The following is a 24,278-nucleotide window of genomic DNA, read 5'->3' as shown; positions in this document are numbered from 1 at the left end:
CCATACTTGGTTGGTATAAATAGATTCCATTTCGGATTTCATTGCACTATGCCATTTCTCTGAGTCAACACTACTCATAGCCTCATTATAGGTCTTAGGGTCGTCTTCATCAATGATTGAAAACTCATTGTCATTCTTAATGACAAGGCCATAATACCTCTCAGGTTGGCGAGACACTCTCTCTGACCTACGAATGGGCTGTTCCACAGAAGGTTGTTAGTCTGAACAGGTGTTTCCACTTGAACTGTAGTAGTTTGTGCTTCTTGAACTTCATCAAGTTCAATTTTTCTCCCACTGTTTCCTTCAAGGATAAACTCCTTTTCCAAGAAGGTAGCATGTCTGGAGACAAACACCCGATGATCGGTTTAAAAGTAATACCCTAAAGTCTCTTTAGGATATCCCACAAAACTACATTTTACGGATCGAGATTCCAGCTTATCTGGGTCAACTTTCTTGACATAAGCTGGACATCCCCAAATCTTAACGTGTTTAAGACTCGGTTTCCTTTCTTTCCATATCTCATATGGAGTTTGAGGAACAGATTTGGAAGGCACCTTATTCAGTAAATATGCTGAGGTTTCCAATGCGTAACCCCATAGGAATACCGGAAGATTCGCATAGCTCATCATGGACCGAACCATGTCTAACAGAGTTCGATTTCTCCTTTCAGATACCCCATTCAACTGTGGAGTATATGGAGGAGTCCACTGGGAGACTATACCATTTTCTTTGAGATAATCTAGAAACTCTCCATTCAAGTATTCACCACCTCGATCTGATCAAAGAGTTATAATACTGTGTTTGGTTTGTTTCTCCACTTCATGTTTATATTCCTTGAACTTTTCAAAGGCTTTAGACTTGTGTTTCATCGAATACACATATCCGAATCTAGATCTATCATCTATGAAAGTAATGAAGTACGAAAATCCTCCCATGGCTTGCGTAGACATTGGTCCACATACATCTGTGTGTACCAATCCTAGCAAATCTGCAGCCCTCTCTCCATGTCCACTAAATGGAGATTTGGTCATTTTACCCAATAGACAAGACACTCATGTAGGATATGATTCAAAATCAAAGGGGTCTAGTAACCCTTCCTTATGCAATATCCGTAGTCTATTTTCACTAATATGACCTAGCCTACAGTGCCATAAATAGGTCAGATTTTCATCATCTCGTTTTCTTTTATTAGTTTGTTCAATCTGAAGTAAATCATGCTCTATGTCACATACATACAGACCATTATTTAAAATTCCACGTCCATAAAGAACATTATCTCTAAGGATAGAACATTCATTATTCTTAATAATAAATGAAAAACCATCCAAATCCAACATAGGGATAGAAACAATATTCCTCACAATAGAGGGAACGTAATAACAATTATTCAAAATAATAGTCTTGCCCGTAGGCATATGTAAACTAAATGATCCTACGGCTATGGCCGCAACCCTTGCTCCATTGCCCATACGTAGAATCACCTCATCTTTTTCAAGATTCCTACTTCCCTTTAGTCCTTGCAACGAATTGCAAATATGAGAACCACAGGCGGTATCTAATACCCAAGTAGAAATTTGACCTAGTGACATATTAACTTCGATCATGAACATGCCTGAATCAGAAGCGGTAGTCTTACTACCCTTCCTCTTGTTCAATTCTTCAAGGTAAACCTTGCAGTTTCTTTTCCAATGCCCTAACTTGTTACAGTGAAAGAATAGAGCTAAATTAAGATCAGTCAACTTGATAGCATCTAGTATGCTCCCGAGTGATAGTGCAAAAGACATAATATAGTAAATCTGTAAATGATAAACACATAACAACACTTAGCAAATATTCAATTTCATTTTAAAACACTATATGAATCGGGTCTTTATTCATAAGTGGCTCCCACTAGTTTATCTAATTTATTCAACCCCCTAAGTGAAAATTAAGCATTCATAATGCTAGTGGGAATAGGGATCCTACATTCCATCACACAACCTCGGCTGTAGCACGAACCGACAATGATTTAAAAATAAGAACTACTTTCTATCATGTTGGAAGGCTATGACCGACACAAGCCCGTTGTGTCATTGGCCAATTACTACTTGATATTATTTAATTTTAGAGGGATTATATTACGTTACAATCATAATCATATTATGAAGAGATTTTTCCTTTTAAATTAAATATTTCAAATCAATAATCAATAATCAGATGATTCCCAGATCGGGTGGAGCACTGTCAAGAGGCGTCACTTAATAACCCTTTCTTACAAATAGAAATCTGTTGTTGACAGAATCATTCTTTCTCTCATATCGAAATTTCATATTCAATTACGTGTTTCATAAACACAAGAATCTCATGATTGTATTCATAATATTATTATTTAGGTTATGAAACAATTTCACTATACTAGATTGTCTAACAAACGCCTTATGTTCATTTAAGTTCACCTAAATCTATCATCGCATGATAAACTAAGCATATATAATATATATCAACATGAATAAACATAAAGGTAGGCATGTTACATCATCTAGCATATTGGTCTAAGCATTATACATCTCTATGTATCATATGAAGCATTTAAAAGCAATTAAAACAGTTAAAAAACAGCTTTAAAACACTTTCGGAAATATAAACAGTTCAAAACTTTTATATAAACTAAAATTTGATCACTCCATTAGATCCGTCTTGGAAAAACGAATCCAACGATATATTGCACGCCCAAAACAGAGTTACGAAACTCCCAAAAAATCAAATTTAATGTGGACAGTCGGGATGTAACGCATTACAGGAACGCGTTACAAGCCCTGTAACGCATTCCGGTGATGCGTTACAACCCTTTTAAGCCATTAAAAGGTGTAACGCATTCCGGAATGTGCCACAGGGTGTAACGCATTCCCGGAATGCGAGACACCCCCCGCGCGCGCGTGCGCCACATGCGCCACATGCGCCTGCAGTAGCCGCCTGACAGCTTCTTCTCTCGATCGCCGTGCAGCCGTACCTGACATCCTCTGGCGTGTCTGTCTTCTTTCCGTGCTGTCCCAAACAGCCACAATCTTTCAACAGATGTATATATATATATACATACTAACAATTTATATATATATATATATGATTATTTAATTACGAATTTAATTGCAAGATCTTCAAAAATTCATAATAAAAAATCTATACCTCATAAAATTATGAAAAAATACCCAGACGATCTACAACACTTGTAGAACCCAGATCAACATTCAAAATTATTCTGAGAAACGATTTCTCATCAGACATAATTAATCCATAATATAACTTGTAAAAATCATAATTAATTCATACAAGCACATAAAATTCTGAAATTTTTACCACAAATCTATATGCATACAACCTATGCTCTGATACCATTGTTGGATTTTTAATCACAGCGGAGGCATGGTAAAACACTTTTACACATATAAATCAAATAAAAGCATATAAATCGTGATTAAAACATATGAATCGATTACTAACCTTTAATAGCGATCCAAAAGCAACGATCGGAGATCCTTAGCAGCTGCTCCTCAAACGTGAAGCACTCTACCGGTATCCTCCAAGAAAACGATGCTAAGGAGGAGGAGGAGGTGTAGAGAATTAGGTTTTCTGAAAAATTTGGGTTGGAGTTAGAATAAAAATAGGGTTTATAATAGTATATTTTTAGGCAAAATTTTTAGCTGAAATTTTCTCATAAAATATTATTATTATTAACCCATTTATTATTTTCATTAATAATTAAAACACCTTTTAATTATTAATCCTTTTTCTAAACACTTTAGAAATAATTCTCTCTCTTGATTTAATTTCCAAAAATTAAATTCTTAATTAATAATATTAAGAACTTTTCTTAATTAATTTATAATCAATTAAATCTCATTTAATCAACTATTAAATTTGCCAATTAATTATTTATTTCATAAATAAATAATTATTAGCCATTATTAAGTAATTCCTCCACCATTAAATCATTTTCTTTTTATGGTGTGACCCTGTAGGTTCAATATTAAGCCGGTAGTAGAAATAAATAATAATAAAACTATTTTATCATTATTTATATAAATTCTCTAATTTATTAAATATGATTAATTAATTAATCATATTTATTCTACATCGTGAGGGATACTTCTCAACATATCGTGACTATCCGGATAATACGAATTCACTGCTTAGAATACCAAGAACCTATTCAGTGAATAGTTACCGTACAATAAACTCCTTCTACCCTACAATGTCCTGATTAAATACAAGGCATGAATCTTGTGTCAAGCCTATCTAATTTAATCACTTGCTTACCATTTACTATGCTTAGTTCTATGCAAATTAGAAACTCCTTTCTAATTTCATTCACTCTGGCCAGAGATTCCTGAACTAGCATAAGTGGATCAGCCTTGAACATTCGCTTCCTTCACTGGAAGGGGTAGATCCTTTATTGATCATACACTATCTTCGTGTACAAATTCCTATACCCAGTAGAGCCCTAATAATTGTCCCTGGAGACTAAGAACTAAACCAAAGCATAGTTCAGTGTATACAAGATGACTATGATGACCTCAAGTCTAAGGATACTTGTACAACTATCACTATATGAACAACTGCTGACACGTGAGTGAACTCCATCCGTTGTTCAGCTGTGCGAGTCATGTTCAGTGAACTTATTCTATAATAAGCACCTACATACTAGCTATAGTGTCACCACACAAATGTCTATGAGAACAGACATCCTTCATAATGAAGCAAGCATAGTATGTACCGATCTTTGCGGATTATTAATTACCAGTTAGTAATCCTATGATCAGGAACTATTTAAGTTTAGAGTTATCATCTTTTAGGTCTCACTATTATGATCTCATCATAATCCATAAAAAGCTTTACTCTAAACTATGGTATATCTTATTTAACACTTAAATAGGTAGAGCCCGTAATAAAAACAAAACAAGTCTTTTATTAATATCAATGAAATCAAAACAAATTACATAAAAAGTTATTCCTAAATCCTAATACATGATTGGACTTAGGACATATTCCTTTCACTTTCTTTATTCCTTTCTCTAGCTTTTCATCTTGCTCCATTTCAAGCTCATAGGTCTTTAGAATTCCATACAGTCTGTCCAGGGTGAATTCCTTGTAGTCTTGAGAATTTCTTAATGAGACTGTCATAGGCTTCCATTCCTTTGGCAGAGATCTAAGAAATTTGAGGTTTGAGTCCTTTGTTTGATAGACTCTTCCATGCAACTTTAGAGCATTTAGTAGTTTTTGAAATCTACTAAATATGTTAGTGAGTGACTCACTTATTTCACTATAAAAGTGCTCATATTGCTGAATCAAGAGTTGCATTTTATTTTCCCTTACCTGCTCAGTTCCATCACATATAACTTCAATTGTATCCAAGACCTCTTTAGCAGTTTTGCAGTTTATGATGTCAAACATGTCACCATCAACACCATTAAACAAAATATTCATGGTCTTCTTATCCTTATGGACTTGTTCAATATCTGGATCAGACCATTCTGCTCTAGGCTTTGGGATGGATGCTTCATTTCCTGTAGCAGCTCTCATAGGGACATGTGGACCTTTCTCAATGCAGTCCATATATTCTTCATCTTGAGAGAGGAGATGCAGGTGCATCATCACCTTCCAATGGTGATAGTTGTCTTTGTCCTGAAATGGAATTTTTACTCCATATTTTCTGCTCATCTTGTTAGTTTTTGTGATCTTTAAACTCTTTGTTCTTCTAGAGCTTGCTCTGATACCAATTGTTATTCCCAAACAATCTAACAAAGAATTACAGAAGGGAGGGGGTTGATTGTAATTTTAGCTTCTTTTTGATTTTTAGAATAGTTCTACTATGAATATATAACTGTGTTTGATTTAGCAATGGTGCAGAATAAAAGTATTGATGAAATCAAAACACAAATTAATCAAATACAAGTATTTAAAAACTTTCTGGTGGATTGAACTTTTCCACCAGAGATATATATTAATGAGAGAACTCTGTGTTACAATGTTGTACATAGCTGCTTACAAGTTGAACTCACAAGAACAGAGAAATTCTTTACAGATATAGCTTTATCTATTTGTCTGGTAAATACTTACTCACTTGGATAAAGTTCTACTTGCTAATGTATCACCAAGTTACATGATAAAAAGACAAACAAATAAGACAAAATGTTACTAGTCTAATTTCATGCTTCTTCATTTCTCTATCCAGCATTTTTGAATATTTTCAATTTAGCATGGAAATGGAAATGCTTCTTTGTTCTCTAAATCCTGCAAATAGGCTGCCACATTCCATTTACATACAATCAACGCATGTGACTATCAAGTCACTATCAACTACTCTTTTGAATTTGATCATCCGTTGAAACTTCATTAAATCATCCGTTAAGATTGTGGTTGATCATACGTTGAAACTTTGGTTGATCATCGGTTGAAACTTTGGGAGCCATCTGTTGAAGCTTTAGTTGATCATCCGTTGATGCCTTGTGGAACATCCGTTGAAACTATCTTCAAAGCAGTTAACTCCATTTCATTTACACAAGATTACTGAAGGGTTTTTAGCACATAAACCCGGCGAAAATGTGAATTTAACTCTTAAAAAAAACCCAAAACCCTCCGCAGGATCCATGCAAAAAATAATATTTAATTCATAGTTCAGTATGTTTACCTTAGGAAGCTTTACGTTAATGGAAAGATGGAGGTCTTTAATAGCGATCCAAGAACGATGAGCGGAGATCCCTAGCAGCTGCTCCTCAAGTGTGAAGCACTCCACCGGTATCCACCAAGAGTACAATGTGATGGATGAGGAAGAGGTTGAGAGAATTAGTTGCCTCCCTCTTGTCCTACTTTAGAATTAGGGTAAATTATTTGGGTTGAGGCAAATAGGGTTTATAATAGTATATTTATAGGCAAAATTTTCAGCTGAAAATTTTCCATAAAATATTATTATTATTAACCCTTTAATTGATTTAACCAATTAACTAATAATTAAAACACCTTTTAATCATTAATCCCATTTCTAAACACTTTAGAAAAATAATTCTCGCACTTGATTTAATTTCTAAAATTAAATTCTTAATTAATAATATTAAGAATTAATTAAATCTCATTTAATCAATTATTAAATCTGCTAATTAATTATTTATTTTATAAATAAATAATTACCAGCCATTATTAATTAATTCCTCCACCATTAAATCATTCTCTTTTATGGTGTGACCCTGTAGGTTCAATATTAAGCCGATAGTAGAAATGAATAATAATAACACTATTTTATCATTATTTATATAAATTCTCTAATTCATTAAATATGATTAATTAATAAATTAATCATATTTATTCTATATTGTGATGGATACTTCTCAGCATATCGCGACTATCCGGATAATACGAATTCACTGCTTAGAATACCAAGAACCTATTCAGTGAGTAGTTACCGTACAATCAATTCCTTCTACCCTGCAATGTCACGATTAAATACAAGGCATGGAACTTTTGTCAAGCCTATCTTATTTAATCATTTGCTTTCCCATTCACTATGCTTAGTTCTGTTTAATGTAAATTAGAAACTCCTTTCTAATTTCATTCACTCTGTCCAGAGATTCCTGAACTAGCATAAGTGGATCAGCATTGAACATTCTCTTCCTTCACTGGAAGGGGTAGATCCTTTATTGATCATACACTATCTTCGTGTACAAATTCCTATTCCCAGTAGAGCCCTTATAATTGTCCCTGGAGACTAAGAACTAAACCAAAGCATAGTTCAGTGTACACAAGATGACTATGATGACCTCAAGTCTAAGGATACTTGTACAACTATCACTATGTGAACAACTGCTGACACGTGAGTGAACTCCATCAGTTGTTCAGCTGTGTGAGTCATGTTCAGTGAACTTATTCTATAATAAACACCTACATACTAGCTATAGTGTCACCACACAAATGTCTATGAGAACATATATCCTTCATAATGAAGCAAGCATAGTATGTACCGTTCTTTGTGGATTACTAATTACCTGTTAGTAATCCTATGACCAGGAACTATTTAAGTTTAGAGTTATCATCTTTTAGGTCTCATTATTATGATCTCATCACAATCCATAAAAAGCTTTACTCTAAACTGTGGTACATCTTATTTAAACACTTAAAATAGATAGAGCCCGCAATAAAAATAAAACAAGTCTTTTATTAATATCAATGAAATCAAAACAGATTACATAAAAGTTATTCCTAAATCCTCATACATGATTGGACTTCGGACATATCTCTTTCAATTACAAGGCATTTAATATTTACAATTAGCCAACCTATCTTGCATATCAATCTAGTAGTTAACATGACTTAAAATATTCTACAACATTTTAGTTCTCCAAGGCATTACAATATGCAGAAATGTGCTACTAATCTTATTGTTACATAAGCTTCTCTTTCAACGAATGTTAAAGTCATCATCCGTTGAAAGCTACAAAATCACTAAATAAAATCTACTAAGTGTTTTGTTTAACTTATCATCAAATTCACAACACATTCCTAGCAATGATAAATATTTATAGATACTTATCTTTATAATATTTCAAAGGCTACAAAATAAAATTTTTAGGAAAATATATTATAGTAAGTCGATTTTTGAAGAAAGGGGATAAATGGTATTAAAAAGTAAATACAAGATATCTAGGTGGAAAGTTGACTTAAAAAGAAAGTAGAAATTTTGGTAAAATAAGATGATGGTGAGTTGATTTCAAAAATTTTAATATAAGATTTTGTAGAAATAATATATTTAGGAGAATATAAGATAATTAATAGTTTTTGATATTCATTAACTCAAAAACTGATAAAATTAGAAAAATAGAATGAGACAATTTGAGATGCAACACCTAAACGCTCAAACTAGAATGTAGCATGAACAACTCAAACTTGACTTTTTCGTTAACAAGTTTAAAACATAATTGGGTTTGGTTGGACTCGATTAAAAAAAACTCGAATTCAAAATTAAAATCAAAAATAAAAAAACATAACTCAAAGCGGATTGTTTACCCCTAAAATTTTTCATGTGAAATAATGATACCAAACAAAAGGAGTAAATTATTTTACAATTTTTTTTATTTTCTTGTGTCGCGTTGGCTTGAATTGAATTATGTAAAACATTTTCTACAAATCAAGCCTTCCTTTCATACTTTTATCCCATCCGAGCACAGCAAATTGCATTTGAACTCTCAAAATAATATCGTATCAATGGCTATAAATTTATTTTAAAGTTGAAAGGAGTAACTTTACTGCACTGATGCTAGAATCTCACTGTATTATATCTGATAAAGTTGCCCTAAATTATATTGCCTTAAAATATTTTTGCAAACGAGGTAGTATAAAATAGTAGAAAGAGAGGGGAGATATAGTCGAAGGCCATTAGTTTTTGTAATAACATGACTATCAGTGATATAATTATACTGAAAGTGGGCATAAGTAACAATGCTGCGGAGACATCAAAGTTTTCTACACCAGTGATGTTAATCAATGTAATGTAAACAGCAGCCATGGATTCAATGAATTAAGTTTCAGATTAACGAAGATGAAGATACATTGTTTACAACAAAGAGAAAATGAAGTAGTATTGTTAAATGAAAAAAAATGTATTAGTAGATTTAATACACACTCTTGTAACCTTATATCCTCTAATCTATAACTAACTTCTGTAACTAATTTAGTGCCGACATGGCACTAGAATGACAGCTCACACACAGCTTATACTTCATCCAAAACATTTCAATAGCCCCCCCTCAAGATGGGGAGGTGAAGACACCAAACCAAACTTGGACATCAAAGTATTAAAAGTATTAAACTGAGGAGATGGTGCAACCTTAATGAATATATCAGCAAGTTGAGAATGAGTGGGAAGATAAGTGAGTTGAATCAAACCCTGTAACACCTTATCACGACTAAAGTGATAGTGAAGCTCTATATGCTTTGTCCTTTCATGGAAAACAGGGTTTTTAGCAATGTATAATGCGGTCACAATGCAAGGTCATAGGCTTAAGATTGGAAACGCCAAGTTCAGCTAGAAAACAAACAACACTAGTAATTTCACTAGCTGCAGAGGCCATGTCCCTATATTTTGCTTCAAAAGAAGACTTAGAAACGATATGCTGTTTCTTAGATCTCCATGTAATAGGAGAATACCCAAACAACAAAATATAACCAGTGACAGACCTGCGAGAATCAATATAGGAGGCCCAATCAGCATGCAATAAGATGTGCTAAACCCTTCTTTAAGTTATCTATAAAGCTTTCCATTTCTGGCTTAGTGTATATTTGTAAATCCTGTGAATCTGTGACTTTCTTTGTCAGCTATTCTTGGCCTTTGATCTTGTACTCTTCAAGCTGCTTTTGTAGACTTTTCAATCTAAGTGATTATATCATTTATTGATTGATGATCTTGAATATTTAACTTGTCTGCATTCTGTATTTGAGCTTCATATCGAGATCTCTAGTTTGATCTATAGAGAACTGACATCTCGATAAATATAATGGCTTATCGAGATCTCTTAGTTCTCTATAAGTGTTTTGACCTGTCGAGGTCTCCAAGTTCTCTATAAGTAGATTGGGCTTGTCAAGGTCTCTGAGTTCTTGATTGGTAACTTTGACTTATCGAGATGTCTGAGTTCTCTATAAGTGAACTTGGCTTGTCGAGGTCTCTGAGTTCTCGATAGGTAACTTTGACTTGTCGAGATCTCTGAGTTCTCTATAAGTGAACTTGGCTTGTCGAGGTCTCCAAGTCTCTACATGTAGAAATAACTTGTCGATATCTCTAATCTTCACATCTTCATTTGATTTGTCAATATCTCTTAGTTCTCTAATACATAAATGACTTGTCGATATCTCCAATCTTCATGTCTTCATTTGGCTTGTCGATATCTCTGAGACTTCTCTATAAGTTGTTTTGGACTTCTTGATAAGTCATTCTAGAGTTCTCGAATGAATTCTCTATAAGACTTGATCTGGGACTTGTAGATATCTTGACTTATAATATTTTTCCCAGAACAGATTTATTCAAATCCAGGCTTCTTCACAATTTCTCCGAGGCCTGATCTTCTTGATCTTCTTCCAGAGTTTATTTTTAATCTTGAGACTGTTTAAAGAAAAATACTCCAGTCTAATCTTTGATATTTTTACAGACTCAAGTAATGCAGTTAATTTAACTTAGTCTTGTTATGATACATGCATGTCTTGCACAACAATCTCCCCCAATTTGTGAGAAGATTGCTTATCACAAATTCATGTCTGGTAATGATAGAGTATATATTTATATATATTTTAAAGGATTTTATTCTCATATTTATAATATTATATAATTAATTAGATATTATTAATTAGAATTTATTATTTTATGACATGAGATAAAGAATTCCCAACTTTATATGGAATTGGGCTTATTTGGACTTAAATCATAAGGAAATTCAGATTGATTGGGCTGCACGCGCATATTGAAAGAGATATGTCCTAAGTCCAATCACGTATGAGGATTTAAGGATAACTTTTATGTAATCTGTTTTGATTTCATTGATATTAATAAAAGACTTGTTTTGTTTTTATTACGGGCTCTATCTATTTAAGTGTTTAAATAAGATATACCATAGTTTAGAGTAAAGCTTTTTATGGATTATGATGAGATCATAATAGTGAGACATAAAAGATGATAACTCTAAACTTAAATAGTTCCCGGTCATAGGATTACTAACTGGTAATTAATAATCCGCAAAGATTGGTACATACTATGCTTGCTCCCTTCAGGAGGATGTCTGTTCTCATAGGCATTTGTATGGTGACACTATAGTTAGTATGTAGGTGCTTATTATAGAATAAGTTCACTGAACATGACTCGCACAGCTGAACAACTGATGGAGTTCACTCACGTGTCAGCAGTTGTTCACATAGTGATAGTTGTACAAGTATCCTTAGACTTGAGGTCATCATAGTCATCTTGTATACATTGAACTATGCTTTGGTTTAGTTCTTAGTCTTCAGGGACAATTATTAGGGCTCTACTGGGTATAGGAATTTGTACACGAAGATAGTGTATGATCAATTAAGGATCTACCCCTTCCAGTGAAGGAAGAGAATGTTCAAAGCTGATCCACTTATGCTAGTTCAGGAATCTCTGGCCAGAGTGAATGAAATTAGAAAGGAGTTTCTAATTTACATAGAACTGAGCATAGTGAATGGGAAAGCAAATGATTAAATTAGATAGGCTTGACACAAGATCCATGCCTTGTATTTAATCAGGACATTGGAGGGTAGAAGGAGTTAATTGTACGGTAACTATTCACTGACAGGTTCTTGGTATTCTAGGCAGTGAATTCATATTATCCGGATAGTCGCGATATGTTGAGAAGCATCACTCACGATGTAGAATAAATATAATTAATCAGTTAATTATATTTAGTGAATTTTAATATTCATATAAATAATTAATAAATGTTTATTATTATTTATTTCTATTACCGGCATAATATTGAACCTACAGGGTCACACCATAAAAGAATATTTTCTTTGATGAAATAATGAGAGAGAGAATTATTTTCTAAATAGTTAAGAAAATAAATAATAATTAAAATAGTTTTAATTATTATTAAAGCATTTTATGAAGATAAAATGTGGGGGTTAATATATATAAAGATATATTATAAAACCCTAGGAGAGTCCTATAAATAGAATGAGATGGATGGTTCATTTGATAACACACACAATTTTGGTTTTGTGAAAACCCTAGCCTCCATCTTCTTCTTCTCTCTCTCTCTCCCAAAAACTCCATTTTTATAAAAGCTTAGTTTTATAAAAAGGTTCATCGAATCGGATCGTTCTTGGTGTATAAATTAGATAAACTAGTGGGAGCCACTTATGAATAAAGACCCGATTCATATAGTATTTTGAAATGAAATTGAATATTTGCTAAGTGTTGTTATGTGTTTATCATTCATATATTTACTATATTCGTTATGTCTTCTGCACTATCACTCCGGAGTATACTAGATGCTCACAAGTTGACTGGTCCTAATTTTGCTGACTGGCTTCGAAACTTGAGAATTGTTCTCAGGGTGGAGAAGCTGGAATATGTGCTTGACTCACCTAAGCCTACTGAACCTGCTAACGATGCACATAATGATGAACATGTTGTGTATCGTAAGTGGATAGATGATGCAAAAGTTGCTCAATGAATCATGCTAGCTTCCATGAACATTGAGCTACAGAAGCAGCATAAGCATATGGATGCTCACACTATCCTTATGCATCTACAAGAGTTGTATGATATGGCAGGGAGGACAGCTCGATATAAGATATCGAAGGAGCTGTTCGGTTGTAGGATGTCTGGGGGATCATCCGTGAATGACCATGTACTTAAGATAATCAATTTGATTGAACGTCTTGGACAACTTGGTTTTGCCATGGATGGGGAGCTGAGCCAAGACTTGGTCTTGCAATCACTTCCGGGTTCGTTTTTGTAGTTGTTGTGAACTTTCACATGAATAAGCTGGATGTCAGCCTGGCTGAACTCCACAACATGTTGAAGACTGCGGAATCGAATTTTTTTCCCTAAGAAGAGTTCTGTTCTTCTAATTGGTGAATGTTCCAATCCTAAGATAAGGAAGAGGAACCCTTCCAAGAAGAAGAAAGTAGGTGAAGAAAAGCCGGTTCCACCAAAAGCTGAAGACCCCAAGAGCAAAGTTGTTTGCTTTCACTGTAACAAGGTGGGGCACTGGAAGAGGAACTGCAAGGTTTACCTTTCAGAGTTGAAGAAGAAGAAGGGGAGTGAGACTACCGCTTCTGATTCAGGTATGTTCATGATAGAAATGAATATGTCATTAAGTCAAATTTCTACTTGGGTATTAGATACCGCCTGTGGTTCTTACATCTGCAATTCGTTGCAGGGACTAAGGAGAAGTAGGACTCTTGAGGAAGAGGAGGTGATTCTACTAATGGGAAATGGAGCAAGAGTTGCTGCTGAAGATGTAGGATCATTTCATTTACATATACCTACGGGCAAGACTATTGTTTGAAATAATTGTTATTTTGTTTCCTCGATTGTAAGGAATATTATTTCTATTCCTATGTTGGATTTGGATGGTTTTTCATTTTATAATTAAGAATAATGAATGTTCTATCCTTAGAGATAATATTCTTTATTGACGTGGTATTTTAAATAATGGTCTGTATGTATGTGACATAATTTACTTCAGATTGAACAAACTAATAAAAGAAAAGGGATGATGAAAATCTCACTTTCTTTTGGCACTGCAGACTTGGTCATATTATTGAAAATAGACTGCGGACATTGCATAAGGAAGGGTTACTTGACCCCTTTTGATTTTGAATAATATCCTACATGCGAGTCTTGTCTATTGGGTAAAATGACCAAATCTCCATTTAGTGGACATGGAGAGAGTGCTGCAGATTTGCTAGGATTGGTACACACATATGTATGTGGACCAATGTCTACGCAAGCCATGGGTGGATTTTCATACTTTCTGATGCATTTGAAAAGTTCAAAGAGTATAAGTATGAAGTGGAGAAACAAACCAAAATGGTATTATAACTCTTCGATCAGATCGAGGTGGTGAATACTTGAATGAAGAGTTTCTAGATTATCTCAAATAAAAGGGTATATTCTCCCAGTGGACTCCTCCAGATTGGTATCTGAAAGGAGAAATCGAACTTTGTTAGACATGGTTCGGTCCATGATGAGCTATGCGAATCTTCCAGTATTCTTATGGGTTATGCATTGGAAACCTCAGCATATTTACTGAATAAGGTGCCTTCCAAATCTATTCCTCAAACTCTATATGAGATATGGAAAGAAAGGAAACCGAGTCTTAAACACATTAAGATTTGGGGATGTCCAGCTTATGTCAAGAAAGTTGACCCAGATAAGCTGGAATCTCGATCCGTAAAATGTAGTTTTGTGGGATATCCTAAAGAGACTTTAGGGTATTACTTTTACACCGATCATCGGGTGTTTGTCTCCAGACATGCTACCTTCTTGGAAAAGGAGTTTATCCCTGAAGGAAACAGTGGGAGCAAAATTGAACTTGATGAAGTTCAAGAAGCACAAACTACTACGGATCAAGTGGAAACACCTGTTCAGGCTGAACAACCTTCTGTGGAACAGCCCGTTTGTAGGTCAGAGAGAGTGTCTCGCCAACCTGAGAGGTATTATGGCCTTGTCATTGAGAATGACAATGAGTTGTCAATCATTGATGATGACAACCCTATGACCTATAATGAGGCTATGAGTAGTGTTGACTCAGAGAAATGGCAAAGTGCCATGAAATCCGAAATGGAATCTATGTATACGGTATACAAAAGAAAGATTAGAGCAGATGGCCAGGTGGAGACCTTTAAAGCCAGGCTTGTGGCAAAAGGATTCAAACAAAGGCAATGTATTGACTTTGATGAAACCTTTTACCTGTAGCCCTGTTGAAATCAGTTCAGATTTTGCTTGCGGTTTCTGCTTACTACGACTATGAGATCTGGAAAATGGCCAGATGGTTTTCTTTCCACGGGAAATGAAAACCTATTGTGTAAGCTGTTGCGAACCATATGTGGTTTAAAGCAAGCTTCTCGTAGATGGAACATCCGTTTTGATGAGACAATCAAAGAGTTTGGTTTTATCAAAAAACGTAGATGAACCATGTGTCTACAAAAGGGTTAGTGGGAGCGCGGTAACATTTCTTGTATTGTATTGAAAAAGAGTTGACACACATAACAACATAGTAGACCCACTCACAGAGACACTTTCTGAAAGTCACTTTGATCGTCATAAAGACAAGATGGGTATTAGATACCAGAGTGATTGGTTTTAGTACAAGTGGGAGATTGAAAGAGAAATGTCCTAAGTCCAATCACGTATGAGGATTTAAGAATAACTTTTATGTAATCTGTTTTGATTTCATTGATATTAATAAAAGACTTGTTTTGTTTTTATTACGGGCTCTATCTATTTAAGTGTTTAAATAAGATATACCATAGTTTAGAATAAAGCTTTTTATGGATTATGATGAGATCATAATAGTGAGACCTAAAAGATGATAACTCTAAACTTAAATAGTTCCCGGTCATAGGATTACTAACTGGTAATTAATAATCCGCAAAGATTGGTACATACTATGCTTGCTCCTTTCAGGAGGATGTCTGTTCTCATAGGCATTTGTGTGGTGACACTATATTTAGTATGTAGGTGCTTATTATAGAATAAGTTCACGGAACATGACTCGCACAGCTGAACAACTGATGGAGTTCACTCACGGGTCAGCAGTTGTTCACATAGTGATAGTTGTACAAGTATCCTTAGACTTGAGGTCATCATAGTCATCTTGTATACATTTAACTATGCTTTGGTTTAGTTCTTAGTCTCCAGGGACAATTATTAGGGCTCTACTGGGTATAGAAATTTGTACACGAAGATAGTGTATGATCAATAAAGGATTTATCCCTTCCAGTGAAGGAAGAGAATGTTCAAAGCTGATCCACTTATGCAAGTTCAGGAATCTCTGGCCAGAGTGAATGAAATTAGAAAGGAGTTTCTAATTTACATAGAACTGAGCATAGTGAATGGGAAAGCAAATGATTAAATTAGATAGGCTTGACACAAGATCCATGCCTTGTATTTAATCAGGACATTGGAGGGTAGAAGGAGTTAATTGTACGGTAACTATTCACTGACAGGTTCTTGGTATTCTAGGCAGTGAATTCATATTATCCGGATAGTCGCGATATGTTGAGAAGCATCACTCACGATGTAGAATAAATATAATTAATCAGTTAATTATATTTAGTGAATTTTAATATTCATATAAATAATTAATAAATGTTTATTATTATTTATTTCTACTACCGGCATAATATTGAACCTACAGGGTCACACCATAAAAGAAAATTTTCTTTGATGAAATAATGAGAGAGAGAATTATTTTCTAAATAGTTAAGAAAAGAAATAATAATTAAAATTGTTTTAATTATTATTAAAGCATTTTATAAAGATAAAATGTGGGGGTTAATATATATAAAGATATATTATAAAACCCTAGGAGAGTCCTATAAATAGAATGAGATGGATGGCTCATTTGATAACACACATAACTTTGGTTTTGTGAAAACCCTAGCCTCCATCTTCTTCTTCTCTCTCTCTCTCCCAAAAACTCCATTTTTATAAAAGCTTAGTTTTATAAAAAGGTTCATCGAAGCGGATTATTCTTGGTGGATACCGGTAGAGTGCTTCACACACTGAGGATCAACTGCTAGCACTCCAATTTTATAAAGCTTCGATTCACGAGGTATGATTTCGATTCCTCAGATTTTCCCTTTTATATGTTTTTCTATATGTGCGGTATATGGTTTTTACGGAATAATTGTTATTTCACGCTTCCGCTCATCCGTAAATTTCATCACATATATGGCCGTAACTTGAGTTCTAGACATCGGAATTGGGCGATCTTACAGCCCATGCAAAGATACCAGAATTATCTACGTTTTAGAAGTGGTCCAACATAAAAACTTCAACCGGAGAAGCCCAAAATCAGGCCTGGAAGACAGCCTACGAATTTTACATCAAAGTCCAATTTATTTTGAAAAAGCATTAAAACTCTTTTATATTAGGTTTTAGATGTGACGACCTCAACCCCGGGGTCAGGAGTTTGACGCCATCAAACACAAATACCAAAATATAAACAACAAGATTATTTTAAAATATACTAACTTGACCCCAAACCAAGATCCTATCCAGGTTCAAGTATGATTCAGGTTCACATTATTACAACCCATTTATTCAACATCTAACACACTCTAACTTCATTCAGCAACTCATCAAACCTCATGGTCTGATACAAACTACCTCAGAGGAGCCGGGTCCTAAAGGGGCGGGAACACAGGTATGTCTGACTGGTCTTCTAGGCATCTACGAGATATACATAACAGTTTACAAGGGTGAGCATAATCGCTTAGCAGTGCCAATATATGAATAACGGAATAAAAACAGTAATGTAACAATAATAGGAACAAAGCTTTAATCATGATATCAACATTATATAAAGAAAATCGAAGATAACTAGATATCACTAACTAGCATGCTTTATCAAAACAACGTAGTAGTGTGTTGTGTAAGTACCAGAGTCCAATTTTAGCATGTTATTCATATTTATAAAACCGTTGTATCAACTACTTATACCCTTACGGGAATCACAAATCCAAATCAGATACGTAACAGATATGTGAAGACAGTTGGACAGGCTATCAATACCAGACGGTTCTAACTGCCATCCCATTTACCTATTTCGGAATCACAGACTAGCTAGGTCTCTGACCTGCTGGACTAATCGGTTATATATTGCGCGCAACCGAATTACCCTCTTACGCCACCTCAATAGGCCTACTCTGGCCCCTATGTATCCCATATCTGATCGTTTTATCCAGTTTTCAAAACACTTGTACCTATCTCATTTCAAAACCATTCATTTTGCCAGCACACATATAAAAATCCAGTTTATAAATCATTTCATTCGAGATAGGTACCTTTCGAAGTTACTTTTCCCCAAAACAATTTGAAAACAGTGATTTATAACTACAGGGGATACGTAACTTAAAACGTTTTTGTTCCATTACGAGAATAAAACATTTAGCTATTCATACGTACTGAACCATAAAAGAATGGTCAGGGGTACTTGCCTTGCAACGATTTACCAAACCCTAAATAGCTTTCACACTGATTTCAATCCTGGGAAACTCGAATGGGATCTACAAATACAGAATACCCTTTTTCAGGTATACCGACATGCTTGATATCCTCAAATCCTAATAACCCAATCTGATACCCTGACTCGTATAGTTATTATACACATAATCACGTAATCCGAACACAAATAGGGGTAACACGTATAATATAGATACGTACGTTTACAAATAAATTTTTAGAAAATTTTGGCAGCAACTTCTTTGTTTATAAGCCAACCTGTCGATTACATTCGACGTCAACAATCCCAATAATCCACAATATCAATTCCATCATTTTATACAACGTACACCACAATACAATTCGTAATTAATTATTTAAATCTGGAAGTATTTTTCGTAAATCATTTTATTTATTTATAAAATTTAGGACTCAGAACAAAGTCATCACCGTCCACCGTTGACTCACTGAAGTTCATCGTCAACGGCGGCATAATTTATTGGCGCCCGATATAATACGGGTTCCCAAATAAATTATACCGATTAATATTATTTCCCGCAAAGAAATTTTTTATTTCATGAACGATACTCAATTAATTCCCTGCAGAAAACATAAAAATCAATTTCCAGTCACCAAACCAAACTGCACAAACAGGCACAACAGAAAAGTTCCAACAAAAAGGCCCAACTGTCAAGCCCAAAGACAACCAAAGGACAACCCAAAGGACAATCCAACAGCAACATAGAACAGGGAACAAGGAGGCACGTGGTCACGTGCCTCCCCACTTACACCACTGCTCAAACACGCACACACACAGCCACAACACACACACACAAACACAACACACATACACACAGGCACAACACACACACACATAATTATATACATATAAGCAACAGGAACCACCAAGCTCACCGGAAAAACAGGGCGGTGGTGAGACCAGAGCAACAGGGAAAGCCGGAGAAGAACGTCGGAAAAAGAAAAGAGAAGAACGGGAGGAAGAAACGGGGGAGGGGAGAGATACAGATGGAGAGAGATTTGAGAGATTAACTCGAAAGAGAAAGAGAGAAAATTGAGGGTTACAGCCGAGAGAGAAAAAAGGAGATGATGTTTTTACCCAAATAAACAGGCTACAGACACGTATCCTTTATTTAGGATACATGTCAATTTCTTATTACTACAATTCACGTTGAATATGGCCGGTTACATCCGAAATTACAATTTACGAACCGAGTTCGCGAGAAAACAAACTCCAAAAGCTTACTGAAATAACTTTAAAATTTTATAGATATCCCGAACTTAATAAAAACACAAATTTCATAATTTTAAAAATAATTTTTAAGGTGCACTTTGTACCCGCTTTTAACAAACAACGAAACGACACGGGAGTGACTAATTCCGAAAATTCCCAAAATATTTTTAAAATTCTCAGAATAATACGAACTTAATAAAATATGATTTTCATGATTTTTGAAGATTTCCATAATTAAATATGGAATTTACAAATAAACACACTCAGAAAATCATTTAAAAATAATTAATTAGTGAAATATTGATTACTCAATTTTATAAAGTCCTAAAAAAATTACTGAAATTATAAAATTAAGAAACCAATTTTAGGAACAATCCAAATATTTATGGAATTAAAACTGCAATAAAATCACTTTTACAAATAAAATAAAATCGTATAACTTAATTATAAAGCAAATAATTCAATCTCACATATCAACAGATCACAAATAATTAAATGACAATCAATAACTGCTGCCAAAATCATTATACACATTTTATTTAATTATTTAACCCTTTATTACACTTTGAAAATAATAAAAATAAAAGAATATACACGAGTCGTTATATTAGACATATTGTATACAGAACCATAACATAGTGTATTATAGAATAGTTTGATAAGTGTATTCTTGAGAGAAGGGAGAGAAATAGCTTGAGAGGGAGATTGGAAGAAGGAGTGAAGGGATTCATCCAGATTTCCAAGGGAACTTTAAAGTTGTATTCTTTGTGCATTAATTCTTAAACTCATGGTTTGCGTTCTTAATATATAGGTTGTTTATCTTATCATGAGTAACTAATTCCGTTATCCAAGAGTTGGGTAGTATTCATTGAGCGCTTTATACAATTAGAAGAGTGGCTAACTTATAATTGAATCTTTAGGAGTTATAACGAATTGGAAGAGGAGGTTTAATTATAGTACATGATATGATAGACATAATTTAAGTATTAGATCGGGATATTGATATGAGAATTGTGAAACTTATAATCCTTGGATTTAAATTATTTATAATTGTACTTTGTATGACCATGAGAGTGGCGTTCAATGGACACTTGTAGGCACTATAATCTACCTTGGGAGAGGATTTTATAAACATTAGAAGGATTATTTTTAACAAAACAAGAACACAAATTAGACATCATTATAGCCATTGAAGAACCCTGATTCTTGAATTGTTTTCTCTCATAGGGATTATATAATTTTTAATTATTTATTAGTTTAATTAGTTGATAATCACACACCACAAATTATTCTCCATACTTCTGAACTGTAAGAGATAAAAGACTTGAAATTGGTGTTGATATTAGTCCTTCCCTGAGAACAAAATTTTAAAAATACACATCAACAGGTAACAAGACTAACCCCAAATTATAATGAACAATAAAATAGTACATACAAAATTGACAGAATTAACACTTTTATACATTAAGTGATTACTAGAGTTTGAAAGGTACATTCATCACACAAATTTCTCATAGCCTATTTCTTGTCTAATGAGGTCTTTTAAGTCACAAGGACTTGCAATTCCTCTATAATTTGAGTTCCTCTTAGAGGCTTCCACAAGCTTGAGCAAATAATCTAATGAATAACTATTCAAGTAACCAACTCCGACTCTCGAAAATCTTCCAACTTTAATGTTCAGAAAATGTCCATCCTTGGAAATTATGCTCATCCCCTTTTCCTTGAGTTCTTCATATCTTTACTCAAACATTTCTATCTCTTCAATATATTTTCTTTCCCTCTCCTCTCTTTCAGCCTTTTTTTTGCTCTTCTTTCTTCCCTTACTATCAACCATACAACCAATACAGACCTCCATGACATTGTTCCAGTATCCTTATCCTTCAGTAAGATGATTACCCTTTAATCTCTGTGGTTGAAAATGTGTCCATTAAATTTTTGCCAAGTAAAGTGTAGGAACTATCCTAATAGTAGATTCTAACTTCTCTCAATGATACAGCCCAAACTTTGACTATTTCTTCAGATAGTTGTTGAAAATAATTATCATATGTGATGCACCAGTTTAGAGGTAGAAAATCATTTTGATTAAAATAGTTCCAGATGGCCCTCTCAGTAACTTGCAGTTTCTTTGGTTTTCTTCCAACAGATTTGTAGTGAACTTTGATTGGTGGCTTGACAAAAGGTAGGTTTGAAATTTTCTTTTGAGAAGTTTGGCTGGAAGTGATTGGTAGTTTTAGTATGGTATTTGCAGTTGGTCTGTATAAGAACTTGGGATTAGAGGTTAGAAGTAGTAAAGTGTTTGAGTTTGTTGGCTTAGGGGTTTGTGCAATTTAGATTTTGATTGACTGGACATTTTTCTTTGTACTTGAATCATCCTCTTTTATCTTCCTTCTTCTCTCATCACCTTTTTTCTTTTCACCTCCCTTCATCTAATCCTGCTTCTTTTCTTTGTTGCCAGTTGCCTTGGAGGATTGACTTGGATTTGAGCTAGAAGGTTTTTGATCATCTTTCTTCTGTTCATCATCATCCAAGTCGTCCTTATTGAATTGAGTTTTGGGAAACTTGGCTTCAGGATCTCTCAAATATCTCCCCAAAATCTGTATCATCTCAATATCTTTATCAGTCTTGTTCTTCTTGGTCTTTAAACCAGTTTCCAAAGTCAATATGAGCTTTTTGTGTGCCATGACACAATGTCTAGGAATAAGAAAGTTTTTGAGTTCCTTGGTGTTTGGACATATGTAAGCTACTCCCTTGTTTGGATAGAGATATGCTTCTGGAAAAACAGCTTCTTGAGCATTTTGCAATTCCTTAAGCAAGAGAGTGTCTTCACTGATTACTCTATTGACTTTTTTTTCATAAAGACATCCAGTTCAGATGCCCTTCTTTATATATAAGAAAATTAAGGGACACTTGCTTGCATCTATCTACACCTAAATCATTTATATTTATCACAACTCTCTTTTCTTGAAAATTTATGTTGGTTACCAAAATCACCCTTATGAAGTTTATGGTCGTGTTCAAAGCCCTTTTGTAGGTGATGAAGTTTTTATTGAGAGAAGCCCTGAGAGCCTTTAACAAATCTTGGAATTCCTTGATCAGACTAGGTTCCTCAGCTGCTTTGATAAGCCCCTCTATTCCAGCATCAACTTTAACTACTTGAGATTTGCCTTTATTAGCAGCTTGAGCTTGAACAGATGTGGATGTTTGGGATGATCTTAATAACCTAGCCTCTATCTCCCCCTTAGTCTTGTTATAAAAAAAATGAGAGGTGTAGGGATTTCAGGCCTCGCAGCTTCTGGGAGTGCAGGAAAAGGGATGTTGAGTGTACCCATGATGGCTCCCAAAGACACTGAATTTTGCATTTAGAGGTGCTTGTGAGAGTCCACCAGGGTCTGGATATTAGCCTGTTGACTTGCCACCATTGCTGTGAGTTGTGATACTTGATTGTTCAAAGATTCATTTGTTGACTGCAGAGTAGAGACTTGAGATTGAAGAGCCTGGATTTGTAAGTTTGTGGAGGTTGAGATTGGTTGTTGAGCGCTTGAAGAAGTTGAAGTACCAAAGGTGGCTTGTACAACTTCTTTGATTCCCTCCATCAAATTAGCTGAAGGCTCATATCTGCTTTGATGAAGTTGATTCAGCTTGAGTCTGGTGTCATTAGGTGAGATGGTTATTGTGAAGGGTTGGATGTTGATGGTTGATCATTTGGATTTGAGGAAAAAAGATGGGATCCAATAGAACCAACTATGATAGATGTCGCAGTTTGACTCACAGATTGAATTGTGTTTATGACAGGTTGTTATTCTCCACTTATGGTGGGAACCTCCATTGGAATTGGAGGGGAGTTAACTAGATTACGGTAATATACTCTAGTCTCAAACCCTTGCTCATTTTGTAGTGAGCTTGCACTTGAATGTGCTAAACTTGCCTCCCTTATAGCAGGGTCATTGGCAATTGAACTCCTAGCTTCAATTGTGAGTACAATCTCAGCTAGGGTTTTGAGGGGAGTTATTCCTGCAAGAGGAATCTCCAATTGAATTGGAGAGAATTTAGATAGCTCCCCCTCAGGAGTACTACCCTCAAACCTTTTAACCTATGAAGGTTGATTTACACATGAAGGTGCATTTAAAATTATTACAGGATCTTCAGTGAAAACTGATGAAACCTCTGTATTTGTGTTGGTGTCATCAAGGTCTACCCTAGCATGTAGCATCTCACCAACTAGATTTTGGTCCTGGGTGATGAGCACAGTTTCATGAACTGTGTCACTTGAAGTTGGAAACACTTGAGAATTAGATTCAAGTGCTTCATTATATGAAG

General features: G+C 34.5%; 1 protein-coding gene across 1 annotated transcript in view; it reads left to right on the top strand.

Moving 5' to 3' along the window:
* LOC141714751 (uncharacterized) overlaps window positions 1-23,821 on the top strand; it is a 166,648-nt gene extending 142,827 nt beyond the window's left edge. The window contains exon 8 of the mRNA XM_074518252.1: window positions 23,754-23,821. Within this exon, the coding sequence (XP_074374353.1) occupies window positions 23,754-23,821 (68 nt within the window). The remainder of the gene's footprint in view (window positions 1-23,753) is intronic.
* The last annotated feature ends 457 nt before the right edge of the window (window positions 23,822-24,278 follow it).

This window comes from Apium graveolens, chromosome 3 (assembly GCF_009905375.1).
Source record: "Apium graveolens cultivar Ventura chromosome 3, ASM990537v1, whole genome shotgun sequence".
NCBI classification, from domain to species: Eukaryota; Viridiplantae; Streptophyta; class Magnoliopsida; order Apiales; family Apiaceae; genus Apium; species Apium graveolens.
Note: the sequence above shows the minus strand (reverse complement) of the source record. Positions and strands in the feature narration are given on the sequence as shown.